The sequence below is a fragment of the Sinocyclocheilus anshuiensis genome, unplaced genomic scaffold, assembly GCF_001515605.1.
Source record: "Sinocyclocheilus anshuiensis isolate Anshui unplaced genomic scaffold, SAMN03320099.WGS_v1.1 scaffold1339, whole genome shotgun sequence".
Classification (NCBI taxonomy): domain Eukaryota; kingdom Metazoa; phylum Chordata; class Actinopteri; order Cypriniformes; family Cyprinidae; genus Sinocyclocheilus; species Sinocyclocheilus anshuiensis.
Window position 1 is genome coordinate 458,878 of NW_015539932.1, and position 16,875 is coordinate 475,752.

The 16,875-nt window shown below is 39.2% G+C and overlaps 1 protein-coding gene across 1 annotated transcript; it reads left to right on the forward strand.

Annotated features, from left to right (window-relative positions):
- The first annotated feature begins 4,713 nt into the window (after window positions 1-4,713).
- LOC107686889 (general transcription factor 3C polypeptide 4-like) lies at window positions 4,714-12,648 on the forward strand. Its single transcript, XM_016484033.1, is given in 6 exon segments — window positions 4,714-5,077; window positions 6,665-7,413; window positions 7,415-8,312; window positions 9,459-9,589; window positions 10,614-10,702; window positions 11,299-12,648. Coding segments are annotated over 6 exon segments (2,238 nt in total). The 5' UTR covers window positions 4,714-4,771; the 3' UTR covers window positions 11,364-12,648.
- The last annotated feature ends 4,227 nt before the right edge of the window (window positions 12,649-16,875 follow it).

Here is a 16,875-nt window from a genome sequence, read left to right on the forward strand (position 1 = left end):
ATGGAAAAAATTTTTGCTGACTTTCTCATAATGATCTACTTTCTTTTTTTAGGGGCTGTTACAAATCGCTACAAGTTCCATTTGTGCACAGCGTGTGTGGGATAATATATAAAAGAAGTGAGCGTGAGCATTTGCTCTGGTTATGTGAACTTGCTGAAGCCCCATCTCGCAATGCTCCACCCAGCCAAGTTTTATCCATTAAAACAAAGAAAATCGTACAGCAAGCCACAATTTATGCCAAGTGTACTGATTCGCCCCACTGCAGTCCACTCTCTTCACTCTTTCCGGCCCTGATCCACATTCTCTCCATTAGCCTCATTGATGGATTCTGGCAGGGAACTTTTCCTTGAGCTCCCCTTGAAGGACGTTCTGTTGTCCTGCTGGGCATGTACTACCACCTTCAAACCACAACAGCCTATACATAATCACCACTTTGATTCAAAATGGAGAAGATTGTTTATTGAACTTTAGAGTCACTTGTTGATCAGACTACACCTTCGAAAAGTGGTCCACAAAGATATGTTGGGCGCCACCAGTTCTTTGGGAGTCTAGGTCTAGTTCTGAAAATCTATTCTAATTAGAATTAATTTTGTATTAGCACATGTAGCCGATGCAAAAGGTGTCAACAAAACTTGTCAAGGACACTTTTCAGGCCTGAATTTTCACAGCTGCAACTATTTGGCTCTGCTCATTGGCGGGTTCACACAGGCCACTCCAAGTGCTGTCCAATCACCAAACCCATCCATTACACTGTCCGGCTGTGGGCAGAGCCAGGTGAGGACCTGTCCTGTCTAATATCTAACAGCAGCGTGGTGGCTCCCTGTGCCAGCCTCCAGAGTCCCACTGTTCCCACAAGTGCCATATGGGCGGCCCGGCCTTATTCCATTAGCATGGGCGAGACAAGGGTGAGAGCAGGCCGAGGCCCTGGTCCTCCCGGCCCTCCCCTAGCACTGCCACAGGGCATGCCCTGCCCACCACCAGCTGCCAGGACCAGGCTAAGGGACAACCACAGTTCACTATCCGACAGTGGAACAGTCAGAAACACTTTACAACTTTGCTCTTTTCTTGAGCCGTTTTGTGAGGACAGAGAAAACAGTGTTATAGATGTTGATTTAGAGGTTACAGACATTTATTCCTTTGCTCACACTTTTATCTAAAGCAACTTATAAGCATAAGCGATTCATCCTGAAAAAACGATGAGAGAAGTGCTGATGTACAAAGTTCAAAAACTGCTAGAACAGTGTTTCACATTGAAGTAAAACAATATACAATATAAAACAGTAAAAATGGCATTATAGAGCAGCACCCGTAAATAATATTATTTGTGCATAGCAGCCAGAAATGCTACTACACAAAAGAGCGAAGGTGAGGTCAATAAATTACATAATTTGTTCATAAGTCAGTGTGTCCTGTTCACTATAAATAGGCTCTTGATTGTACTATATACAGCACTTCCCCACACCGGCAAGCCTAGGAAAGAAAAAAAAGCACTTATGGTCCCCAAAGCAGGAATTGCATGCCACTGGAGATATTTGAACAGGTCTTCCACCTGGACTGGGGACAGAAGAAGGGAGAGAGTTCAGATGTTCAGATGTTCTGAGGATCGCATGGGAATGTCAGACTGTGTTTCAGCCTGTACCTGCCACAGGACCTGAGGCCTGTTTTAATTAATCATAAAGCACTATGAATTATTAATCTATTATCACTGCGCATACATGTGATCATTCATTTGTCTCTTCTGCTGTTTTTAGCACCCTTAAGTCCCTGTTTCTGTTAATATGCTGCAATTCTGGGGAGAACTAAGGGTAGATTAACCTGACAGCACACTTTAATACAGGACATGATACAAAACTACTTGGATGTTCTTATTTCACAAATTCTCCAGTGAGAGTGTATACAAACAGAACAAACAGGTCAACTCATACTGTAGATGCACTGAGGAGTGAACAGCGTTGTTGGAAGTATGGGAAGCCAGGAGAGTTTGAATACATCTCTCGGAGACTCCCAATAAACCCAAATATCACATTTGAAAACATTTACAATTGCACAATACTTAGATTTGAAATGATAAGCAACCACGCACAGAACTCCCAAAGCTTGTTTTCTCAAAAAGTTTGCAATGCTCAATGACATATTTAAGCAAGGACTCTTCAAGCAGCGCCCGGGGTGTTTTTGTGCCACACTGATCAGACATCATTGAGCTCTCATTGATGAGAGATTTGGCTTTGGTCTGGCTGTGTGGCCCATGATGACTGACAGTAGGAAGGAAGGTTTCTCCTACCTACAGGCACCCCACCGAAGCTTCAGCTCAGGAGGACACAACAGATCTGAGCGAGAGCAACACCTGTCAGGTAAGCCTTCGCAGTTGACGGCACATGAGGTATGCAAAGCCCTCCACTCTGACGGCTAATCTCCGGTGAGCCATCGTGCAAGGCACCGCAGGCCTCTACAAGGTGCCACCGGGGCCAGAGCGCAGCAAACTTGCCTCTTCTGCGTCATACAGCGCTCACATCCTCACACCAGAGCGGCGAGAGGCAGAGGCAAAGAGAGAGAGGGAGGCACTGATGTGCTCTAAATACATTTCATTATCATCATGATTTTATCACTGAATGTGTTTTTTGTAATGTGCCGCAGCACGTCTCCCCAGGGTGCTGTCTGCACAGCTGAATAATTAAAACAAGTATGATGAACCATCCGTCACAGTTTCCCATAAGAGTTTGGGCAGGATATGTGCAAATGGCTCAGTTGAGGAGAGGTCTGCAACTGAAACAATAAAAATGCTCAGGTTAGAATATACTAATGCAGCCCTGATTGCAAATAATTCAGTACAAGCAGTTAAACAATATGATGATGAAAGCAGAGCGTTGCAGTATATACTAGCAGCACTAAGTGATAATGCATTGGTCATCATTTTGATTTTAGAAAATAAAATGAAAGAATTATATTGAAATTACATTAATCATCAGGTCCTCTATGTGCATTCTAAAACAATTAACAAATACTGTTTGTTATAAATATAATGCAACTAATATTTGTAAATTGTAATCATATTACAGCAACTTACCAAGTGCGTTTTGGAGAAAGCAAATCTCACACTATTTGCAATAATAAAACAGCACATCCAATCAGCCAGGCACAAACAAGATGAGGCATATTGCGTTCTGATACGCCAAGCAACCCTGTAGGACTAGACCTGTTTAAATGCGTGAAGTGAATCTAAGAGACAAGTACGAATGAATGTTTAATCCAACAATCCCACAAACTGGTGTCAAAACCCGTGTCAAAACCTAGAAAATTATGCACAGCAGGTCACTGAAATATTCATACTATACATGCTTCATTAAGACTGAAATACACAAAGGCCCCACATTCAAATTATTATTGAAACAAATGACAGATAGATGGAGGGAAGAGTAAAATATTAGTGCCACAATTACGTTTGTTTCATAGATTTGTACCGATTTGTTTTATTAGAGAGGAAACCGCCGTATTGCTAAATACTTCTGACAGCTCAGTTACTTAGCGTCTTGCGAGTGGAGTCTTTGCCAAAGACTGCATTCAGAAAGGAAACAGGACCCACTGCTCCTTTTCAACCCTTTGGTGGGAATGCTAGACAGATCAAAGCATGTGGTTGTTAATTACACATATCCTGCAACTTGGTCACAGTTAGGGCTCCTGACCGTTCTCATATGCTGCCACCAATTAATGATATTTCTCCTGTTCCCCTGACATCAGATGAATAGTGTCTGAATTTTTAGCTGATGGATTATGTCAGTTTATCAAATGACAAATGCTTTACAATTTACAATGACATCTGTAATTTAAGCACTTAGCACAGCTGAGACTGGCTCTCTGCCCAATATTAAGAACATAAAAAAAAAAAAAAAAAGGATGATGATATATTGTGGTTATATACCCACAATATATCAGCCCAAACTATTCAGTAGGGTATATTGATGGTGTTTTTTTTTACTCCTATACCTCTAGTAATTTTCATGATTTTCACCTCAAATGTTAATTTAATATTTAATATTTATCTGCTATAAATATTTAACTGCATTTTATAATTAGCACACACCACCACTACCCTCCCTCTCTTCATTTTAATTAAAAAATGGTAAACATATAGCACATATTGTGGCAATACTGTAACACAAGATATTTGAATTAGAAAGCAACTAAAATTGGATGCACAGATGTACACAGTGAAACGTGTAACCCTTCTCTGATTAGCCATGGTGTTTTTATATATTTTTAAAACATGAAGATAAAAAGCATGAGGTTATATCAAATTAAACAACAAAACATGCTGAATAAGATACACAATCTTGAATCAAATTATGAACTAGAATTTTAGTTTCTTACCACAGTACTGTAAATCCTCTTCCTTTTCTCTAAATCTTTACACAGAGATCTCATAAGGGTGATTGTTATGTATGATAATGATTAACTCCTATAGGTAATTTCTAATGGGTTAAAACTAATAGTACAGCTCACCTCTTTTACAACACCTTTCCTACACAGTGAACACAGATACATATTTACACTTACTGGGGCATTCAATATATAAAAAATAATAATATAGTTCATTATGACAGTATTATGTATATACTAATTTATTATTATTATTATTAGGCAAACAACGAACCACCTATTGTTTTTAGCGTGACTATTATCAATCTGGCAACCCTCATGCCGCACTCGTGAAATCCCTCCTCCTCCTCCGGCACCGTAACTTCCTGGAGACGGGCTTTATTTTTATACAGAAAAAATGGCGGCTTTAGGCTCAAATAGTACCTCGGAGAAATCAGGGACCGCGTCTGAAGCCCAGTCGGGACCGGATAATGATTTTTGGGCGGGACAGGGTCCAGTGGTTCTGCGGGATCCAGCGATTAAATTGCTGAGTCCGGTTAGCGGTCTTGAGCCCCTGTCGTGGGCAGAGGATCACAGACTGGCGGCCTCCAGCGCTAACAGCGTGTCTATCATGGAGCTGGTGTATGACATACACGGTCTCAGTCAAAATCTGTTGCTGCATCGCAGTCACATCCCCGTTCCAGACAGCGCTTGTGATCTCAAGGTAACTTAACTACTGTGCGCTCCTGCTTTATGGTACCAACTCACGTGCACTATTGCAGCTATGTTGCCAAGCTTAAAGGGATAGTTCACCCAAAAATGAAAATTCTGTCATTAATTACTTACCCTCATGTCTTTCCAAACCCGTAAGACCTTCGTTCGTCTTCGGAACACAAATTAAGATATTTTTGATTAAATGTGAGAGCTCTCAGACCCTGCATAGACAGCAACGCAACTGTAATGTCCCCAAGTCCAGAAACGTAGTAAGGACATCGGTAAAACAGTCCATGTGACATCAGTGGCGCAACTTCAGTTTTGCGAAGCTACGAGAATACTTTTTGAGCGCAAAGAAAACAAAAATAACAATTTATTCAACAATTCTTCTCCCCCGAGTTACGTCTTCCACCATTTTAGACTATCACAACACAAACGCACGCTTTTCCCTAAGCATAAACAAGGCTGATTATGCAGATCACGTTCATGCACACGCTTTCTCCTCTGAACATAAACAATGCTGATTACATCGATTACGGGCTTGGGTACTCTCCAAAATAGCGGAAGACGTAACTAGGGGGAGCAGAATTGTTAAATAAATAGTTATTTTTGTTTTCTTTGCGCTCAAAAAGTATTCTCTAGCTTCGCAAAACTTAAGTAATTTTCATTTTGGGGTGAACTAACCCTTTAAGCCATGTTTTGACGTGACATGACATGACGTTTTTCTATCTCAAGATGTGCAAAATAAGTGTGAAGTATCATTTTCGAGGAATTATCCTATTTAATCCCTAATTTTTCAAGCTCAAACTGAATTCTTTTTAATATGCCAAATGTTTGTTTAACTATGTATTTTATTTCTAATCATAATTGTAGCTAACCTGTGGGAAACTAATCAAAAATTGCTAGTTGAGCAGTTAGACGCAATAAAAATATGCAAATATTAACATGTACATTAATAGTAGCATATTTTTACCCCAGTCAGTTGTGGGGAGTGATAATCCAAGAATAAATTCACATTTCTTTTTACATCTACTTTTTAATTCAGTATAACAATACTGGAAATATTTATACAAGACATGGTATAAATATAGGTTTTCTAGTGAGGTTTGATTTTGGTTTGGTTTTGTTTTGTTAACCTCAATTTAAACTTAATTTTGTTATCAGATGTTAGTGGTGAGATTATCCCACCAATACCAAAATAAAAGAAAATGAAAATTGCAAGTAAACAATTTTACTAATCCTGTGAACAGATTATTACCTCACTGCTGTTAAGCATAAAAAAAAATCACTTTTATCTGGTTGGATACCAGTGGCAGCATGTTTAAAAAGGTAACATGCAATGTAAAAAGATTATGTAAATTAAAAAAGTAACAAAAAATCTGCATGAGTGGGAATCAATAATTATGATTTGGGTGAAGAAGTTATAAAAGAAATTGTTTAAAAATAAAAGTGACAAGTGGACACGATTTGCAAGCTGCGACTTTGTGCAAAATTAAATGTAAGTCTTTACAAAATTATAATTTTAAACTCGTTAGGTCTCATGAAGCATGAAATATTTTTCTAAAGTTCATTGATGTGTTTTTACATATTGTTACAGGTGGGCCCTGAAAAGGAAGTGCAGACTGTTAAAGAAAGCTTTGCAAAGAGTAAAGATCCTGTAGTAAGCCAAATGATATTGATGGACAGAGTCATCCATCCTCAAAGTGGACGTCTCCATGGCGTGAAGTACACCAGTTGGTCACCATTAGGCTGCGACAAATATGGCCGCTGTCTTCTTGCTTTCTTAACACTGGACAATCGTCTCACAATCCACAGCAGTCATTTGCGATTGCAGTGGACGCCACTCCTGGACCTTACAGAACTATATGGAGAAATGTTAAAATCCAGGATCTATTCTGCTCAGAATGACGGCTCACCGCCGAACTCTATTAAGCACTTGGATGAACTGCAACGCCGTTATTGTATGCAGACGCCAGTGTGCATGGAGTGGTCTGGTCTGTGCAGTATGCAGCAAGTTCAGACCAATAATGCATGTAGAGACGTTAACACTGTTCTTCTGGCTGTACTTATGGAGAACGGAGACGTAGTGGTGTGGCAGTTCAGCTTGCCCCCACAAGGAAAGGATTCAGTGGTGTCCTGCAACACCATAAAATCTGGCGTGTCGTCACCAAGTATGCTCACCTGGTGGGAATATGAGCACAGTGGACGGAAAATGAGCGGACTGATTGTGGGCAGCTCAGTTGGACCTGTAAAGATCCTTCCAGTCAACCTCAAGGCAGTGAAGGGTTACTTCACTCTCAGGCAGCCTGTGGTTTTGTGGCAGGATAAGGACCAGATACCCGTCCACGTGCTTGTTGCTCATCTCCAAAGCTGGTCTCAATGTTCACAACTCCCATGTCACAGGCCTTCATTCCACCCCTATCATATCAATGACCGTCTGTCATAATGGCGGGACTATTTTCACCTGCTCACTAGATGGTAAGGTGAAGAAGCTCACGCCGGTTTTCACAGATGTTGCTGTTGAGTTTAAACAGGAGGAGATTGCTCTGCCAGAAGGAGTTGCGGGTCGACGGATACATGGCATATCTGTCAGTCCAAATGGTGCCTACTTGGCTCTTATCTCCAATGAGGGCATGATCAATGGGCTCCATCCCGTCAATCGCACTTACCAGGTGCAGTTTATCACCCTTAAGTCTACAGATGAAACGGCTACTGAGCTGCTTGAGTCTCAAATGCACAATCTCTTCAGAAAAACGGACTTGCTGGACTTGCTGCGTTGGCGGATACTGAAGGACAAAAGCATCCCTTCGGTTCTGCAGAACAATCTAGATGAGAAGCTCCAACCCTCAGGATCCACCTACTTATGGCGCCTCAAGCTTTTCCTCCTCCGGATGCTCTACAAGTCCATGCAGAAAAGCCCTTCAGAGCACCTCTGGCGGCCGACTCATAGGGAAGGTAAAGCTGTGGATGAGGAGGCGGGTGGAGGTGAAGATGAGATGGCTGAGATCTCCGCTCTAGAAGAGCTCAGGCAAGGCGATGCCGAAAGGCAGTCCAGTGAGGAACAAATGAGGGAGATCTGCAGCAGGATTGAAGAAGTGGAGTCCCAACTGATCCACGAGAACATGAAGAAGGTGCTGGGCGAGGTGTACCTGCACACCTGCGTCACTCAGAACACATGTATTCCTACCAAAGGTGTGTGTGACTTCCTCACAAATGACCCTGCTAATGAAGACAGGGCAGCAAAGGTGAGCCCCCTTCTCGTTGTCTCCTGAAAACAAATTTAGTTTTTTTCAATTGCTTTACAAGTCTTAAAGGGGTGATCGGGTGCCCATTTTCCACAGTGTGATATGATTCTTTAGGGTCTTAATGAAAAGTCTATAACATACTTTGGTTAAAATTTCTCAATGGTAGTGTAAAACAACACCCTTTTTACCCTGTCAAAAACAGCTCTGTTTACAGCAAGCCGTTATGGTACATTTCTCTTTAAATGCTAATGAGCCCTGCTCACCCCGCCCCTCTCGTCCGTGGGGTGACGTGCAGTTCTCTGAGAGACTGTACATTTTAGCCACATTCATCGTGAAACTTGCTAAACTAGCACATTATTAGGAAAGGCGATTTGCAAAGATTCGTAAAAAAAAAAAAACTTATACTCACTTCTTCTGTAGGTGAATCTGGATCACGAATGATTCGCGCGAACATAAACACATTTAGGTAGATCGGGGGCACATTCCCTTAAAAAAAAATTTAATCCACTGCATCTTCAGCGGCTCAGATGTCAGGAGTAAATGACGACTGCTATGTTCATTATTACATCTAACAACAAAACACGTCAATCGCTTAGGAGATATTCTTGTCTACAACCGCTCCGGCATTGAAACAATGGCGGACTGATGACAGCTCACTCAGGGAAGAGCTGTGATAAAACCAAAGACTGACGCCACTCTCAATCAACAATCGTGGGAGGGGCCTGTGCAGAACTAGTCATTCTGCCAAGAATATGAGATTGGCTTGATATGAGAAAGGGGTTTGGATCTATCGAGATTTAAAAAAAAAAAGCACTGGGTGGATTTTTATCATTATAGGGTGGTTGTGTTCACATACTGCCAAGACACATTTAAGTTCAAACAACATGTAAAAATGAATTTTGCATCCGGTGACCCCTTTAACTGGCAAACTGTTTATGCTTATAAAAGCAGAACTGGATATTTTTGTGAGCATTTTAAGATTGTAAGGTCGAAACTGGATGATACAGGCATAAAATGTAGGTGTTTTATGCTTGTTTTAACTGGCAAATAAAATGATTCATGCAACGAATTAACTCACATTTTTAGAAATATACCTTAGGTGTACATTACCCTGCATGTCAATTTTTTGATGTTTGACCTTCACAGGTGCTGATAGGTCATATAATGAATAAGATGAACAAACAGACATTTCCAGAGTATTGCAGCCTCTGTAAAGAAGTTCTGCCTTTCACAGACTGCAAACGAGCAGAGTGCAAGAATGGGCACAGATGGCTCAGGTAGGACAAAATATGGTATATGTCATTATAAAATCCAAATATGTGACCCTGGACCACAAAACCAGTCATAAGTAGCATGGGTAGCCTATATTTGTAGCAATAGCCAAAAGTACATTGTATGGGTCAAAATTATCGATTTTTCTTTTATGCCAAAAATCATTAGGATATTAAGTAAAGATCTTGTTCCATGAAGATATTTTGTAAATTTCCTACCATAAATATATCAAAACTTAATTTTTGATTAGTAATATGCATTGCTAAGAATTTCATTTGGACAACTCTAAAGGTGATTTTCCTTAATATTGTGATTTTTTTTGCACCCTCAGATTCCAGATTTTCAAATAGTTGTATCTCGGCCAAATATTGTACTATCCTAACAAACCATACATCAATTAAAAATAAGTGAATAAAAGTATGAAATTATTATAATCTAAATATAATAAAAAGTAAGAAATGCTTAATGGGACAGAGTACTGTAATTGTCAGATAATACAAATGTGATTTTATTTTGGCTATATTTTGCAGTGCCAAGTAAAGTGACACTGTTCTTGGCTCACATCCGACACAGATTGCTCACTTTGATGAGCAGATTAACTTTTGATATTTTGTGTCATTTTAGATATAATTCATACCATATTCATTTTCTGCACTTAATCCTTATGAATAACATAATGTAGTCTGCTAGGCTCTTGTTTTGGATTTATGTGCCAATATCATGTCTTCATAATGATCAGACATGAAAAGTGGAAATTTTCACCTATAAAATCACTTTTTTTCCACTGGACTATATGTAGGTGTTGACTAGGTTTTGAGTAGATTTGACCCACTTTCAAACCCCTGGCGTGACATTTTATCCATCCGCCTGACTGAAAAGTGATTACTGCCCGTAATGGTGTATCAGGGAAATAGTTGCTTCATTGCTGTCATTCTGATCTCTGCCAAGTACTGATCTAAACCTTCCCCTGCCGTTTCTGTTCATGTGTCTTGCTGTCTCTTTCCTTCTCTTTCCTTCTTCCTCCCTAAGGTGTGCGCTGTCATATCAGGCCTGTCAGGGTGTGACATACCGCCGCTGTCTATTGCAGGACAGTATTGCCTCAGTAGCAGAGCCCGAGGGTGAGCCATAATGCTGTATCATAGCTCCATTCAGAACCACATTGCACCACACACTTGCACTTTCTGTAATGCAGCAGGAACATTGCACATACACAAAACAAAAACTCTGCTGCCCCACAGCAGTTCAAGCTTAGGATGTCAAATATAAAATATTTTAGAAAAAAATAAATTTGGGGGGGGGGTTCAAACATCTTGGCAATGCATTATTGTAAACAAGTGAATGTAAACGGGCTTGACGAATATGTCAGAATAATAGATTTATGCGTTTGGCCTAATAGTGTAAATACAGCAACTGTATAATTTTTTTTTTTAACTGTAAGTCTTTGATTTCAAAAATTAATTAATTTATTAATTCAAAAATTAATATTTAGCTTTTTTTTTTTATAAATCTTGCATGCACATTTTTTGTGGGGGGTTTTTTCTGTTATTTGTATCAAGTACTGACAAGCCTGTTGCAAGAATACATTTGCCAAATGCATCATGTTGCAGAAAATGGAGAAAGACATTATGGGCAAATTTAGACAAACCGCCTTGATTTCATGTTCAGTACATGTGAATGATTATGCATAATAACAACATACTTATCTCCTTTTCAGACTCAGACTGGATCAAGAAAATACTCCAAGGTCCCTGCATCTTTTGTGACTCCCCTCTCTACTAAAGCAGTGGGGTGAAAGATGACAAAATCTCCACGGCTGACTACTGAATTACTTAAGTGGGCTACATGCCACATAAATGCCTTTTATTACTTGAAAGAGAAACCTTTGAAAGTCTATAAAGTATTCACTAATTGTTTTGTAATATAGGACATGTGGGAAATTTTCTTCTCAAAGGATCTTTATTTTAAAGCCAAGCTTGAGCTCAAAAGTGATATATAATTTTTTATATCATGAAAACTATGACTGTATGTGTTGTTAAACTATTCCATTGTAATTTTTTTCTGTTAATGCTGTATATTTTTGATTTGTTAATATTATGCTGCCACGACATTCTACTTTTGCATTAAAAATGCACACTCTTCCCGTGGGTGATTTTAATTGGTTAAAATAAATCCATTTCCTAACTGGCTTTGGGAACATTTCTATGGACCTGCAAACACCAACTCCCCCATCTCCAAAAAATGACTTTTCCTTGGCCTAAAGGAAAAGAAGATGACTGTACAAGGAAATGAAAAACAGCGAGACAGAGAGAAAACTGTTTTAAAACTGATCCAGCCCTCCAAAGGGCCGAACTCTAATGAGATACAACAGTAATGAGGAATGGATCCCGGCCGCATATGTGATACCCATTTTAATTAAGATAGCGAGCTTGAGTGCATATTGTTAAATATAGTTAGCCCTTTTTTTTGTGGGTCGCAGGGAAGACGCATGCAGGCCATGAACCCTGACGGCCCATTCCACACAATGTTGCTAACATACTGGGGTCAATGGTAATCAAAGAAAGACTCAGGCCGGTTGGACCCTCAAAATGCTCTCCTCCGTGTCCGTTCTCATCTCCGGTACATCTTGTCGCCTTGCCCTGCGCTCTCTCTAGTGTCACTGAAGATGATAGCTCTCCTCAGGGCTAGTCGGCAGCCCTGTCTTAGGTTTCGGATGGTATCCCGAGATAAAGATGGGCTGATAATTACACACGATTCTGCTCCCATCTCTCGTTCGGCATCAATGAAAGCATTCTGTACCATCAAAGGGCTTAAAAATAAAGTAATCAGTGTGTTTATGTAGTTTTTCTTGTGTTTATTATTCATAGAGAGGGCCTTCATTACGATGCGTTCTGAAATGCTGCCATATCATTACAATTGGTAATGCAACATGTAAGGGGTGTTTGATTATGAGGTAATAATGTGCATTATGTATTAATCAAAGAGCAACTAGAACACAAAGGCAGTGCTCAGAACCTCAAATGCCGTCTGTTGGATGTCACAGCAAATTTGTTCACTGACATATTGCGATAAGCATCTAATAACATGAATTTGAAAGCTGTTTTTAAACGATGTAATAGGAGAGAAAATGAAAAGCTATTTGGATTTCAATTGTACACATAATATAGGGTGCATATTAATAGTCGCAGGTGTTAAATGTCACAGATTAGATTATAACTGCAAACGTGATTGAAATTCCAACTTTTTTCCCACCTGCCTCGTATTTCCTCTCCTAGATATTAGATTGTCAAATGGATCTTGGCCTTTGGGTTTGAGTGCTAGCTTTGTTGATAGGTGGAGACTTCTCCTGTTGAAGAGGTTAGCTCTGTTTGGCAGTACCTCCTACTTCTTTAATATAACAATCTGTCAAAAAACATTTCGACAATAATTACAGCCCCCCCCCCCTCTTTCCTCTTTGTGTGTACTCTTTCAAGACTTCAAAAGGAGGTTTCGTTCTTTTCTCTGTATGAAATATTCATAACTTCAGTGTTCGTGGCTTTGTGCTTTAAACAGATAACAGACAGCTTTTTTATATTATTGAATCTTATATTATTTTGTTAACATATTTTGATATACATCACCTTCCGTTAAGCACCTAATTTGTTGAGCCCAAACAATATGCTAAGCGTCGATCTCAAAGTCATTCCCTCTAACAACGTATTGCACTGAAGTTTTTATTTTTGTGCTACAATTTTTCAGTTTTATTTGTTGGACGTTTTGTGCTCAAGAACGATATCCTGGATTTTACCATCAAAAAGTCTGTATAATGTTGATTTGACGTGTTACAAAAATCACTCTGTGACTAATGTACAGTATTTCAGAGTTCATGTACATAATATGTTCATTAATTTTGTTTACAGTACAAATCCTTGTCTGTGTTTCTGTTTCCCATGTACATATTTATAAATAAACTTTTTGTATGTTTTTTCTACATTTGTTTCAGCATAAATGTTCAATAATGTTAATTTAATGTTTTTATCTGATTAACTAACAAAAATGTACAGAGAATATGCAAGTTGCCATATGAAAACACAGTAGTGCAGAAGTGCATTTTCTCAGTAACTTTTATAAATAGTAGTATCAATTTATTAATTTATTTAGAAATTACTATATTTGCATTTATATACACATAAGTTATCATTTGTATTTGTTTTATTTTGCATTTCTACATTTGATCCTTTTAGTAACAATACTGAATAACCCCTGATAATGATTCATTCCAAGTGTATAAAAACATTAGTTATCACTTTAAATATTAATATTAAAGGGGTCATATGATGCGATTTCAATTTTTTCTTTCTCTTTGGAGTGTTACAAGCTCTTGGTGCATAAAGAAGATCTGTAAAGTTGCAAAGACTAAAGAACTAGTAAGTGGATCATGACATGACGTTTCCTCTTTTTTTTCTTTCAAAAAAGTCAAACAGAAAACAAACTAGAACATAATGCGTATCACACAGGGTTACATATATTTAAAATAATTCTATATAGTATAATATAGCCTATTTAGGTCTGAAGAGGCCCCATAATTATTTCTGTTCATGTAATCCTCTTAGCAATTTTATATAAATTGCTTTCATTAGTTTTCTGACACCAAAAGTAAGTTTCACAGTATAATCTGCATGAAAATATGCATATACATGTATATGTATGTGTGATTACGAGTCATACTGGGGAAAAAGAAAATAGCTTCTAAAGCACTAGATTTTCTAATGTGGTTTCACTCCGTAGTGTATATACATCAATTTTCCCGCCTGAATACATTTCGTCTCAAGTATGCTTTGTAGAAGTGTTCCCTCAGACTTCAGTAATTCATCAGTAATTAAGTCTGTCTGGGGGCTGTCTAGGGACCCCTGGTTTTTCCTGCCGACTCTGAAATCAGGCTGTTAACATGGCCCTTTGACGGGTACATGGACCCGCTGAGATGGAGTCAGTGACCCGTGACTGGCTGATATGAGCGTATGAGGGAGTGTGAGATGTCAATAGTCAGTCTTTCTGCTTGTTCTGCGGTGTAGAGCAGCTCAGGTGGAACTAATGCAGAACCTCAGGAAGGCCATGACCAGAGCTCTGCTTTACTGCAACATTAATTAAAGTCATTCGCTACACACTGAACACACAACCATAGACAAGAGGAAGTGTCAGGAGAGTGTGTGTGTGTGACTATATATTTATGTTCCTGTAATGTAATAATTAAAAAAAATATAAAAGGATGAAAGTTACCATATTGGTAAACAGATTTGCAAATATGCATACGAAACCCTTAATTCCACTGAATTTAACCTCTAACAACTTTAAAGAAATGTTATTCTTATGCCAGAAATAAAAACTGTCAATACCAGCAAAGTAGACAATGTTTAAGCACATGGCACTTGCATCATGCACCTGCACAGATCTGTGTCAAATCCAATGATCATTCAAAAAAATTATCAAATTAGAAATGTCTAATAATAATCATCATCCAGTGGCAAAGCCATTTCTGATCCTGTCAGAGTGTGGGTGTTATATGTCAGACTCAAAAGGCTTACATAAAAAGAGCTCTGTTTTATTCCAGTGAAAACCTCTAACAACTTTAAAGAAATGTTATTCTTATGCCAGAAATAAAAACTGTCAATACCAGCAAAGTAGACAATGTTTAAGCACATGGCACTTGCATCATGCACCTGCACAGATCTGTGTCAAATCCAATGATCATTCAAAAAAATTATCAAATTAGAAATGTCTAATAATAATCATCATCCAGTGGCAAAGCCATTTCTGATCCTGTCAGAGTGTGGGTGTTATATGTCAGACTCAAAAGGCTTACATAAAAAGAGCTCTGTTTTATTGAATAAAAGCCATGAAAGGAAAGCCATTGGGCGTTTGCATTTCACACTTTCACCACAGAGACACAAGGAAGCCCTCATTTTGAAGATTGCTTAAAAATATGTCTCCCAAAGATCAGACAATGCCAAGATTAACCTGCCCTGCACAGAAAGCCCAGAAATGGTCGAAATGAGCAATCCAAACGACGGGAACTGGAGACTTAATGTGACATGACAATGGAAGCGGTTAGCAGTCAGTCATTCATATGTTTCCATGTTTAATCTGACAGGAGGTGGAAGCAGCCAGTCCAAATCTACAGCATGAGAGGAGCGGAGACAGATGGGACCCAGTCAGGATACAACTCGCGTGGATGCATTCAACTCCAACTCAAAGCATATGTCTTTTAAATCAGTTTCCGCATAAATTACCTGAATTTTCGGCAACCTGCAGATAGTGGATTAACACAGCCCTTTAAATGTGAATACAGCGTTGTATGCACCTGAAAAGGCCTTAAATATGATAATATGCTAAAAGTTAATCACTTTTCTTGAGAATATCTCTAAAGGGGCACAGCAGCTCGAAGAAGTCAGTAACTTACGACTGAACTGTAAATTCATTTGTCTCCACTTCATAAAGCCATGGAATAAAGCACTCGCTGCGAGGGAGCGTGTGTGTTTCGGTATATCTGCACTTGTAATTATTTCAGGGGAAGAGTATGAAGAATTTATAATGAGTATTTTTGTTTTTTAAAAAGAAATACCGGTAATAACTACTATGCAAAGCTATCGGAATGAATATTTATGACCTTTGCTATGAAATATTCATAAAGTCGGAGTAAAAAAAGAACACAAAGGGAGAAAATGGGGAAAACCGTGTGTGAGTGAGAAAAGTCACGAGAAGGGAGCCACTGCCTGGATTTCACAGTAAGAGCGACCGACAAAACCTGCGGATCGTGTATCTGACATTTATTAACAAAAGCGCCGGCAACATCCTCCTGGTTTTTTAACCATGCGTCCCTTCGTCCCCGAGGTGATGCGAGTTTCTTTCGTTCATCCGATCCTCCCCTTTCCGTCGCTCTGGTTCTCTCACTCATCCCCAACCTCTCTCTCTCTCTTCCTCTTGGTTCCATCTACCCAAATTAAGAAATTAATGAGGGATAGATTCTTTACCGACTGCCCCTGCAATGTTTACCACTGATGAAATTATAATGCTGCCTCAGCTGTATAATTTATAAGCCAATTAGAGGAAGTGTTACTTGATTTGATGGGGAGCCGACACACAAAGTACATTTAACTAATAGAGAGCAAGAGAAAGAGATCCGGGGAGAGGGAGGGAGGACAGCTGAGACTGAAGTCCTTGCGCCACTCTAGAATTACGTGGCTAATTGCGCTGCTTTATCTGTCTGTCACGGATAGCCATGCATATTTCAGTGTTCCCAAAGACTTTGATTGTTTGC